The 12,710-nt window shown below is 40.8% G+C and overlaps 1 protein-coding gene across 3 annotated transcripts in view; it reads left to right on the top strand.

Annotated features, from left to right (window-relative positions):
* Positions 1–1,421: 1,421 nt before the first annotated feature.
* atp2b1a (ATPase plasma membrane Ca2+ transporting 1a) overlaps positions 1,422–12,710 on the top strand; it is a 35,158-nt gene continuing 23,869 nt past the window's right edge. For 2 of the 3 annotated variants that reach the window (XM_054624931.1, XM_054624932.1), the window contains exons 1-2: positions 1,422–1,505; positions 10,075–10,563. In XM_054624931.1, coding sequence (XP_054480906.1) covers positions 10,371–10,563 — 193 coding nt within the window. In that variant the 5' untranslated portion in view covers positions 1,422–1,505; positions 10,075–10,370. Of the gene's footprint in view, positions 1,506–10,074; positions 10,564–12,710 lie in introns of those variants that run through there. The other variant, XM_054624933.1, reaches the window with a different exon arrangement.

Raw genomic sequence — 12,710 nt, 5'->3', positions numbered from 1 at the left:
AGTCAACTTACACAATTTAAATTTTTCCTGCTTCTGAAACAGGTTCTGAAACAAATTTCCCAACTAAATTTAAATTGCACACAGGCATAAACTTGTTGAACTTTTGCCGTTTACAGATCTGACCAGAGAAAAAAAGCTCCCGTGCACTTGAGACTGTTGTGTTAATGATAAATCCCATTATGTCGAGACAGCAAGTATATTACACTGAGGTTTGACCTCAACCTCAGTTGTTTTCTGTTTATCATCTACCACCACTCGTGTCTTTTTCAACGTGGGGTCCATCACTTAGTTATAAAACTGAAGATAAAGTACCTTGTCAAAAGGCAGTGTCTTTACCTGACTTGGTTCGTGCAAAGAGACGTCTATTATAAAAGGAGATGCACTTATGACTTCTGGTGAATAGTAGTTCTCTATGTTGAATACACTTATTGTAAGTCGCTTTGGATAAAAGCATCTACTAAATGACTGTAATGTAATGTAAATGTAATGTATTATTCACATTATTGTAACTGGTATTGTGCTCATATTGAACCTTTGTATTTGTAATTAATTGACCTGTTCTGATGCTTTTTGCTTTTGCACCTCATACTGCTGTACAAGTATAAAGGACAGATTGTAATGCAGTGCAATTCATTGCATTTCACTGTCGGCTGGTCCCTGAAATAGGAAGGCTGATTGCCAAGTGTGTGACTAAAGAATCTCAAAGAATACAGGCATTGAATCTGGCTGAAGAAGAAGAGGAAGAGGAAGAAGAGGAGGAAGAAGAAGAAAAAAACCCCACTACGTCATGGAAACAATGACGTCAGGTTTGATTAGGCGCCGGGGGAAGAGCCTTGTGCGGCAGTGAGGTTTCGTTTTGTACTTTTTTTTTTTTTTTTTTTTAAACAGGCTGCATCATATGATGGTGTTGAACTGTTGAATAATCCTGTTATTATAAATCGACACGGGAGTAAAAGAAGGAAGGAGGAGGAGGGAGGGGAGGGATGGAGAGGGGGGGGGGGGTCATGACGTAACCGTTTCCATAGGCGACTGATATGCTGGCTTAGCCAATAGGAATCCACACCAGCGGTCCCATACCCCATCCTCCTTTTTGACGTGCATCACATGTCCCCGGCGGTGTTGTGACAGAAAGGAACCAGGCGACGCGAGATGACTCCCCCCCTCCTCCCTTACACCTACTTCCCGCTTCGTTTCAAAAAATCAGAAAAGCATAACCCGCTATTTCCATCTAATAAACACATTTGTGATAACAGCATCACGAGAAATGACATGTTATTTAATAAACTACTTTTTTTTTTTTTTTTTTAAACCCCGTTACTCGTCACATGGTTTCCGGCTCGCCGGCGCGGGAGGGTAACTATCTTGACTCGTTATGTTCGTCTTGGGCTATGACGGCGCAAGTGGGCGGGGCTCTACCTCAGATCAGGGGAGAGAGTCTAGTCTTTGGTGAGACTGAGGGGGAGTTACAGAGAGAAAGGGACCTGGGGTGCTCTTCACAGAACGGAGTGAGTATATATATATATATATTTAAGGGTGTCATTTATATGTAATCACTACTGGGCTGCTTCTGAGTGTTTTAAATCTTGCATAGACTCACCCTTACCGGTTTTATCTCCATATATGTGTGCAGAGATCAAGCAAGGGAGCTGCCCTGGCTGGTTAGCTTTAACCCGAGCTAACACTGCTAGCCACTGTTATATCTTTGGAGAGGTACTGACATTGGGCGTCTCGTTTTCTCCCCCCACCCCCTCAAAAAACACAGGTACTTCAACCATCCAAGGATGCTACCATATTGTCTTTAATTGAGCTTGATTGTCATTGCTTCATGCATCATCCTGGGATAAGTGTCCCGACTTGTCAGAGCTTTTAGAAAGCACCCCTTTGTGCATTTGGCTAACCCTTGCATAGGACTGAGGCATTGACAATCATGGTTTTTTTGTGGGGGGACTAAATGTGAAATAATGTTAGCAATTTAAAAAAAGACATTTAATTTACTGTGCATGCACCAAATGTTTGATTTAATGCATATCATATATGCAGTGGCGTCGTTTTTCTGCAGCCATGAATATGCATTGTGTGAATATCATTTACTGGTGTCAAACCTGCAAAAAAAAAATCACAATCACATGTTCTTTTTTTAACACTATAATACAGCTTAGCACTTGCATGTTTCCAGGTGGATGTGCACTGCAGCCACTAAGCACCCTTTGGTGTCTTGGTTGAAGGGATCACTCCTTATCCAATTAAATAGCACCCGCTTTGCTGCAGAGCCAGCAGTGTGTTCCTGTGTCTGTGTAATGACTTGTGATTGCAAATAGTGTTGTTTTATCAAAAATACTATTAGAATATGGATTTAAGCTCGAGTTTAAGGGGATAGACTTGTGTGCCAGTCACTGCAGAATAGTATAGTTATTATAGACGTATTACATAATATGCTCTGCTAAGCTATTCCATGGCCAAGCATTCTAGTCGGAAGTACCCTGATGCAGTATTTCTTAGTTGAAGGCATTTGCTTACAGGTTTGAATAAGTAATATGTGTGAATTCTTTCGAGTTTACAGTTTTCCTGGTTTAAACAACGTGTGATATTTCATGCCTAGATACAGGGGGTTCTGGGTTCGTTCAGTGAGTCAATTAAAACCTCTATCTGTTGCTGTATCCGAGCCCTTTGAACTCGGACTGTTGCTGTCACTCAAGAATGCCAAAAATATCCTTTCTTATTGGTTGCCATACCGTGCTTTTTCATAATGGCAGACTATTGCTCCACTGCTCACTTATGAGTCAGTTTTTGTTGCACTTATTTTGGAAAATGGTTGTATCTCAGAGACGAGATCCTTTGACCTCCTTGGCTGTGTGGTTCAGTTTGATTGTGTTTTTTCCTACTTACATTTCTAGACTTACAACTTTCATTCTCTATTAGGGGGCGCACAAGGTTAATTAGCCACACTGGAGAGTGTGTGATTTCCATTAATTCACATCATAGCTCGCTGTTAAAATAAATACTGTCTGCTTCTCTTGACGGGAGTATTTAGTAGTCACATAGTGATAGTATACTGCATTACGCAGTGACTGAGTACACTTTCTTCCAGGCAGTTCTCGCCTGTCAAGTCTCTCCCTAACTCATCACGCATGAGTTCCCCTTACAGCAGCTTGATATGGCCATTGTCATGTTCTGCACTTAAGTAAATTACAAGCATAGCATCCAAGACTTAAGTGATAGTGTTAATGGCAATAATTACTGACAATTTTTTTAAACTTTTTAGAATAAAACTTTTATTTTAGAGATGATAGGTCAATGATCTAAGGTGACATTGACAAGGAAAGCTAAATAAAGTCTACAAGTACAACATATTTATGGTACTGTTTACTTATGATGAAGTTTAGCTTATCTGGCTTTCTCTGTGTGGATTGTGAGTCCAAGGTTATTCCAAACAGGGTTTAGGTTACATGGAGTTTTGACTTAATCATTACTACTTAGTCATTCAAATATACAGAGAAGTAGAAATTTAATACACGTGTGGCTAAAAAAGAATATGCTTAGTTGCAATAAAAAGGGTAAAACTAATTGGATAAACTCTGAGTCACTAAAATAATTCTAATGCACACACACACACACACACCGCTAAATATCATGAATTAGTCATCGAGACCGCTAGAAGGTCTAACTCTGCTACACCTCAGTCTTGCAGACATTTATCTTGGTTTTTGAATTTCTGAAAAGCTATTGGGTTTCATGGCTTGACATGCCACATATCAAAATGTATTTTTTTTAAAGTAGAAGATGCTGTTGTGTTATGAGGGTCTACATACCTCCATGGAATTGAAAATTATGATTTAGGCTATTATTAAACTTAATAGTATCATTGAGTATATAAAACATAACCAATACGGCTCAACACCCAAGTAGTTTCAATGTAATCTTCTCCACACATTCAAACTGTCATTGTAGTGGTTTTCTGAAACCCTGCCAGTGGAGAAAGGCCAATGGCTACCTTGTCATACTGGTTTAGTCAATGAGTGAACAATAACTACTCATGCAGGTCTCTAAAACATTCTAAAAATATCTTCAATGTTATGAGTTATTTTGTAATAATCAACATGCTGTTAAGATCTTGGTGACAATACTTGAATGTCCCTAAATTTAGTTTAGTTATTCTAATCTTAAGAACACATTTACATCTACAGACATATCCACCCACACAATTTTGTCCCGGGCTTTCTCCTCTTCGCACTGAACGCAGTTTCAGTGTCGGTGAAAGCAAAGGACGGTTGAATTCTTTACCACAGGTCTTGTTGGAATGACTTTAATGCTCGACTCTAGCGCGTCCTGAAATTGTAATGGTTGGGACAGCAAGGTCAGACAGTGGCAGCGAAGGGCAGGGCGGCATGACCTCAGGCCACCGAGCTGCTATGTAGCATCACATAACAAAGAACACATAGAGCCTCTCATCTTCAAAGTGCCTTGATGAAAGATGCTTCATTTCGGAATATTTTCCGTCCCTCGGACATGAAGGACTCTGTCACGGCTAAATAAAACCATCCCTCCTGCCTTTCTTTTTCTCTAAAAGGAAAAATAAAATTATAATATTACCACAGTCACGGTTTAAAGATGACTCTACGGTATTGAAAGGCTGGGACAAATCTAATTAATTGCATGTACTTAATACCTTTTATAGAATATTTTGTCCTGGAATAAAATAGTTAAGTCTATTTTAAGGGTGAAAAAATTATGTATTTTTAATATTTTAACAACAGGATAGTCTCTCAGGACTCGGCAATGTTTGTAAGTTGTTCAGTTCGATTGCGTCATGTGACCTCAAACCATTTACGTAGACATCGTCACAAAGATTGGGAGTTGTACCGATGTAAAGAAACACTACATACTATAAACTTTGTGTTACCGTTTACACAGTGTTAAAGGTTTTACGTTAAATGCCTCTCTTTCGCATCAGCTATATTTTGTTGGTTTAAAGTTCATGTTTAACAAGAACACACTTAATAGGAACAACCCAGTCACCTCGCTTGAGCATGCAGGAATTGAATTAGATCTGTTTAGCTGAGTTGACCCTTGTCATTGATATGTTCTGCCTATGTAATTATTTGCACTCTGCAGCAACCTGCTGGTCATTCTAGATTTGTTTAAATGCCCACATAATTAACATTTTGGGGCATTTTGGGCAACAAAAGCTAGAATTTACGACTGTGTTATGATGTAATGAGAGAAAATCCTGCACCAGTTTAAAAGGCCTGCTTTTGCTTCACTTGCATGGGTTTTGTGATACATCTTTCCTTTTTGTATAGTGCCATGTGAGGAAAAACTGGGACAAGATAGCACTGATATCCCCTTCATAACCTTGTATAGTGTATCTCGGGGGGGAAAAAAAACCCCATTTTTCTTTGCGAAAAGGTTCAACAGCAAAAGTAAAATGATTTATTTAGTAGCATAAAAAAATGTCAGTGTAGCCTGTCAGAAAACATTAATTTGGATGTGCAATATTACTTATTTATAGAAAAATGACTTTTAAAAAAATGTCTGCTTCATTAAATCAGATAAAGCTGTTGTGTAAAAAGTAACAGTGACCACACGTTTGTGTCTCACCCCTTGTTGTTTGCTGCACCTTTTTTAGATTAGAGTCAAAAGATTATGGCTTATCATTTTAGATTACGCGTCCCTCCATACAATGGAGTAAGACGAGCTGAAGAGGATCAGTATGTTGATGGTCACACCTCTGACTTGGCAGCCTGACAGCGTTGGAGGTGCCGTGTACAGGTTCCAGTCCGAGAGGTGAAGCGGCGCTCTCGGCTGCGAGCCGTGCAGCACAAGGAGGGCTGGGTGTCTCTGCTTTGTACCCTCCACATTTACATGGCCTGACCCAGTTCAGCAAAGGCTAGCAGTGGGGGGAGGGGGTAGTCTGTGGGGAAGCTAAAAATACCACCCCTCGCATTAGGCGGCTCCATTGCAGAGGGATCCCTAGAATTTGCTATCCTTGACTTGCAATCGAGTTGTTGGCACGTAGGGGTGAACAAACTGCCAGAGGGTTTCCTTAGCGCGGAAACAAAGATATGACATTATTTCTCAGATGCCCGCCACTGTTGTCCGATTCACTCGTTTCCATTCGCCACCACATTCTGGCTGGAGGAAATGGTGTGCGTGTTTGTGATGGCAGCCGTAAATAGCTTTCGGTAGAGAGGAGACTTGTGACTTGCAAGACGATGGTCCTTTGGTGAAACCGCCTCGTATTCATGCTCAGCTCTGGGTTTTTTTTTTTTTTTTTTTTTTTTTTTTTTTTTTGCTGCAGTTGTGTGGAAAGGGTTAACCTTAGCCTCTGTCATTCAACCATATCATGCCAGCTGTTGGCTTGGAGATCCAATCACAATGATTTTCCACTGTTGTGACATGTGACCTGCTCGGCAACCCGAAACTGTCGCAGCGCAGCAAACGTTGGCACTTCCTTCATCTTGGCGTTGTTACTGCTCGTGGGGTTAGGGGGTGTGAATGTGGGAGAGGGCTCATAGAGAAAGACGCGAGGACCGGGAAATGGCGATGGCAGAGGATCGCATTCATTGCCATAGGCTGCACATGTGCTCTGCCCATGTGGTACCAAAGAGGAGTGAAATATTCCTACTATTTGAAGACAAGTCCTGTAGAGACCGGTTAAACATTTCACAAGGCCACATGTCATTGCAAGGTGCAAGATGACAAAAAGAGCACATGACTCCTGAAAAACACTTGTCCTTGTGTTGGAATTTGTGATAAAGGGCTTCAGTTGAGCACAAGTAACTCAAAGGCTCGGTAACTAAGAACTGGTCTGAAATGTGAAAGGGGTTTTAGGATTTGTATGCTGTGAATTGGCGATAGGCTGCTGGATCCATTACAAATGGACAAGCTTTTATTTGGGTTTTTTTTTGTCTTAATTTCATTTTAAGGAGATAAGGCATATGGGAAATGGGATTAAACGCACAATCCATTGGAAATATTGGGTTTTAGAGCGCAGTGGTACCATGGTCGTGTTGTGTGAAAGGCTCTTTAGAATAACTTTCATTTGAATATTACAATTAATATATCAATAGCATAAACATGCTGTTGATATTCAGTTTCTATGGAATTTTATGTGGGACAGAAACGGCCACAATACTCTCTTCCACCGAAGTATGTTGACGACCATTAATGTTTGAATTAAAACCGTGTTCAGCTGTGATGTCGGAACGTATTGTATGGATGACTCCCTGATCCAAGAGGTGGGAGACTTGAGTGGTTAGTCATGGGGCAGCACAAAAATGTTACATAACTGGTTTACTTTAGGATTTGATATTTAATATTTTCAACATATCCTAATGGAAGAACAGGTACGCCAATATGTCTGCCTTGTCTAATAACTGTCACTTGCACATGCTGTACAAGATGAAGTACATATATAAGGCAAGATCTCAACATACATTGGAGACCTCCCCCTAAACCTGCGGTCAGTACAAGAGGCAAAGGAGTATTTTCTCTCCAAAATAGAGATTCTTGTGATCTCTCCCACCTCAGTAATACACCCGGCCCTGCAATTATGCCGTGTAATAAATAATAAATTCTGTCCTGTTTTCCATGGCAGATGGCTCCAAATAGGATCTCAACATGTTACAGAATAGTTTCCAAGAAACTCAATGGAATAAGCTGCGAGCATTCATTTGTGCAGTGAGCAATAATAAAAGCTGCATTTTCTCTCCTTCTGCATCTGCGTCCTAGTTTTAAAGTTCTGACATATTTTGAGTTTTGGATGTTAGTTTGGAGTTGCATGTTTTTGAAGTTCTGTCTATAAGGACTTTCTTTTATTTATTTTTTTATCTCAAACATCGTTTTGGTGTTTGTTGTAGCCAATAATGCAGAAAGGGAGTAAAACGGAAAAATATCCCCATCTGCTTTCTTGTTCTCGCAGTTCCGTGTTTCTGCCTGAGCTGCACCACGGCAAATTCCTATCAACTTGGTCGACATGAATAAATCAGCCTCATTGTGTCGGCTGATTAAAGCTGAATGGACAGCAGCCTCTCATTACAATGGACTCTCCCATGTAGAGGACCATGGAGCCCCCTGATGCCACAGATAGTCTTAATTAGATTAAACAGAAGGCTTTTCCTGAGGTAATCAGTCACTTGGTCCCTGCTCACTACGTTACCCCACCAGTTACACTGCAGGGAAGCTGGTGGCCTTTCATGGTTTGGGGATTCAGACTTTTTTTACAATGACATACCTACTGAATGTTGTTGGACATGGAGGTGTACTGTGATACAATCTTCTAGGTATTTATTGATAAGATTAAAAGATTTGACTGTAAAGCGTTGATTAAAATTGATCTAACCTACAAAAGAAAATGACTGTTACTTAGCATGCAGATTGGACATATAGTGTGTGTAAAGAAATTCTTATTTTCCTTTCAGCATTTAAGGCTAGATCACAAAACTCTTTTTTTTTTCTCACAGGAGTAAAAATTACATTTTTGCTTCCACTGATAAAAGGAGTCCTCTCACCGTGTATGACGTTCAGAACTGCGTCCATGGCAATGGTCTGTTATTCATAGCAGCGGTCTGCCATGCAGAAATAACAGACCGTAGGATGCCTTAATTGACCAATCAGAATGCAGTATTTAAGCCTATTTGGCCACCTAGAGAAAAAGTGCTGCACCCAGCACTCTGCCTTTTTTTTGTGCGGCCACTCCGAAGCGCTTCTACTTCAAAATCTTGCAGCTTTTCAGAAAGGCACTGGTGACGTCACTGTAGGAAATGGAGGAGAAGCTTGTTTTGGCCCTATTGGTCTGTTGAGTTCTATTTGCCCATTTATACGCCCAAGCAGATTGGCCGATTTGACAGAGAATGCTGCTGAGCAACTACCAATTGGTGCTCATGATGAAAAAAACCCCAATGTCAGACAAATAGATAGTTGCCCAAATACATAATAAAACACAAAGGGTGTTCAGACCGCTATTTTAATAAAACCCTGGGATAAAGTAGTCCTTGGTGGCCTCTGGGTGATTTTCTGCTAGAAAGAGACGCTATATGGAAACAAGCCCTAATAATTACAGTTAGAGCTGGTGTTTAGTTTTCCCTACTTACCTGAGTAATAATTACAGCCCCAAATACCTGTGTTGTCAGTCTACAAATGTCTACACTTCTGGGCCATTAGAGACAAGCAGAGTGTATCATTAACTGAATTATGTAGTAGTTGCAAACATACAAGAAAAAAAACTAACATATCTTTTTTTTTTAGATAATTTAAATGAGAATATGCTCGCTTTTGTTTTGCAGGTTTAATTTTGTCTAATGGTTTATTGGGCTTGCTTCTTTACATTTTCAGTGCAGGATAAAAACCTTGGGAGCAGATATATTACTGAATGCTAATGCTCCACTATGCTCACATACTGAGAGCAGAGTGCACATTACCTGATAAGAGTTTTGTCCAGATGACAAAATTATTATTATTTTATTACAACTCAAGTACAGCTAATCAAAATCTCTTGGCAATGGCTGTTGACAGTTTTGCAAATTACTTTGCTACTTGTCTCAGCGGCCAAGTGGTTTTGTCCAAGGGTATCCATATTTGCTCTTATGTAGGACTAAAAAAAAATTCAACAAAAGGGTCTGTATTGTGTACTGCAGCTGTATGATAACAGGAAGTGAAATAACGTCATTGTACATCTATTGTTAAACGTGTTACAACAGAAGTCCACAGAAGAATATGCCCATAGGTCTATTACAACAAAGAGAAACTACACAGATGGTGGTATTTCAATGAAAGATAAATGTGTCTTCCATCTATACAGACCAAAATGTGCATAGATATGGAAAAAATAATCACAAATCCTTACGTTGCAGGCCAGCTAAAATGATTTGAAAGTTAATATATGATGCATAATCCAGCTTGAGTTTGTCATAAGTCAAGAAATGAAGTTTGTCTGGACAGTTATGTCAGTCATGAGTTGTCAGTGTGCTATATGTAAATGCATGGGGAACCCTGCTGTACATGAAATAAATAACACTTGGTTACGTGACTAATGGCTCTTTTTTTTTTGTTTTCTTGTTTGCTCTTCTCTTTCAGATCTGCATTCATGGTGATCTCCGCCTCTGTGGGTGATCCTTTAGTCACCATGAACGACTAGGAACTCAGCTCTCCAAGGGGAAATGGCTTGTTTTGTAATATCCCTGCCCTGCTACCTGCCGTATGACTCCAGCTGCCTCTGAAGGGCCCGTCAGCTGTTTATGGGAACTACCACTGCATTCGCTCTCTTGAGGATTTAAGCTTTTCCAGGACAACACTTTTCTTTTTTCATCCCCCCCCCACTGTTGAGCCGAAACAGCAACGCTTTGCAATAGAGAGGGGAGTCGGGCGAGACAATGGCGAACAACTCGTACAGCGGGGTGAAGAACTCCATGGTGGAGGCCAACCATGACGGCGAGTTTGGCTGCACGCTCAAAGAACTGCGCTCCCTTATGGAGCTGAGAGGCGCAGAGGCGATAGGCAAAATTGGGGATTCTTATGAGCACGTTCATGGACTCTGCAACCGGTTAAAAACATCCCCTATAGATGGTAAAGTATTGTTTTCCCCCTATACGCAATAAAACGACTTGTTGTTTGATTGAATGAAATACAGGATGTTTTCACGACGGCGCTAGTAGCGAGAGCTGTTGGAATGCTAATGTGGTGCACGCATAGTTCGGAAGGCGTGTCATTGGCCATATCATCCACATTGTGGATACCTTGACATCACTTCCTTGGAAAACTCATATGCCAAACAGGTGGCCGGGGCAGGCTGGCTCTGACCTGGGCCAGTCCTGCTCTATTTCAAGGCCTGTGGATATGTCCCTCACACCCTCCCTCTCTCTCCCTCTCTCTCCCTCTCCCTCTCTCTCTCTCTCGCTCTCTCTCTCTCCCTTTTCACCTCTGTGTCTGTCTGTCTGTGTGTGCGTGTCTGTGTGTCTCTGTGCTTCAGACAGACCAGCTGTCTGCCTGGGCACAGCACCAGGCTGCAGGCAGGTCAGTGTCCCACATGTGGCGGACAAAAACGGGAAGCCGCGAGGCTGGTTAGTAACGACTTGAACATGTTAGGAGAGGAGTGAGTTCATCTTTTGAATTACTCCTCTGCGTTATTCTCAGGCCACCAAACTCTTCAAGATTAAGATAGGAGGGAGGTTTTTCTGTGCCGCAGAAGAACCGGTTTAGGCGGTGGTGGTTGACAGCTTTTTTTTTTTTTTTTTTTTTTTTTTCCCTTCTCTACCATTCTTTTTTTCTCTGATCAGTTGTTCCTCTATAGACGGTCCGCCTAATCGCCAGAATGACCTTGACTGAACTCTTATGGGAGGGGATTTTCAGTTTGATCCCAGATTAAAACGGCACCGCATATTCACTGTAGCAGCAACAGTCCTCTGTATGTAGTGTCTCAAAGCAGGCAAATTCAAATTCCTGGGCTGAATCATATAAAAATGAAAGCATAAAATGCCGTACTGTGTGACCGCTCAAACAATCTCTCAATCAAGAATTCGAATTTAATTCCGGAACTTTAATTAATGGACAATATGGTGTACAAGGCCCACCAAGCAGTCTCTTGTGCTGCCTTCATTGTCTGTTATACAGGCCTGTAACCCAAGGTCTGAACTGAATTTCAAAATAGAAATTTGGCATTTGAGAGGTAGAGTGCGAGCTGTCCAAACATGCATGTAGTTGTGTCATGTTGTCGAATGCAGAGTCCTGTCATATTTGTAGCATGAGTGACATTGGTTGTTTAATTTCCGTGCCGGCGTACTTGTCCTTTTCCGCTCATTCAACCTACAAGAAATAAAAAATGGGGATTGTTGAGGCTCGTCAGCTTTTTCAGCATTTTGATGTATAGCATAAAGAGGTTCTAGCACATTATTGGATGCTCTGCAGGTGTTCGAGTAGATAAGATAATACTGCAAACATGTTTGGAATATCACACTGCCTTCAACCTCTGCTATAGCTACACACTCTTTATCTGTATTCTTCATATCCGCTGTCTGTGTTTACCATCTTCAGATCATCAAACATGGTCTGAGAGAATATTAGATTATTTCTAGATTCCTAATGAAAACACATCTTTTGATAAAATGGCTTGCGAGCGCAGCTTTTTTTTTTTGAAAATTGTTTTTCAACTGTAGTTATTTACAACTGCGCTGTACTGATAAGCTTCAATAGGTCCACAATTTAGTTTTGGATTGCAGAAGGTGCCGTTCCACTTGGTACGCAGCCACTGAGTTTTGCCACTTCCAGTTTCATCATTAGGCTCTTTCGTCATTAGTTTGGGAAATGAAGCCATCGTTTAAGACTACAGGAGCTTGACAATTGAAAAGGGATTTCTAATTAATTGGTTGGTCATTTCAGGGACATCTTAAACCAAATCCTTTGCTAATCCTGCACATTTCCAAGCTCATTATTTCATCCAAAGAAGTTTGACTGAACTTTTCTGTTGGTGCTGTGCATGGTGGTACCACTCTACTTTGAATAGTTCTCAACATGGTCTTTTTGGATTAGGCTAAATGTAATTTATCATCACTGCCATTTTCCATGCTACCAAATACAGCTGGGTATCTAAAGATCTAAGATCTCCCGGTCCGGTTAGATTTTAATTCACTGGGCTGTGATAAAGATTGATTTTGATAATTAACATACCTGTGAGTTTGAAAATAGTCAATTATGCACACTGTGCTCTGTGCTTGCTA

The sequence above is a fragment of the Anoplopoma fimbria genome, chromosome 23, assembly GCF_027596085.1.
Source record: "Anoplopoma fimbria isolate UVic2021 breed Golden Eagle Sablefish chromosome 23, Afim_UVic_2022, whole genome shotgun sequence".
Classification (NCBI taxonomy): domain Eukaryota; kingdom Metazoa; phylum Chordata; class Actinopteri; order Perciformes; family Anoplopomatidae; genus Anoplopoma; species Anoplopoma fimbria.
Note: the sequence above shows the minus strand (reverse complement) of the source record. Positions and strands in the feature narration are given on the sequence as shown.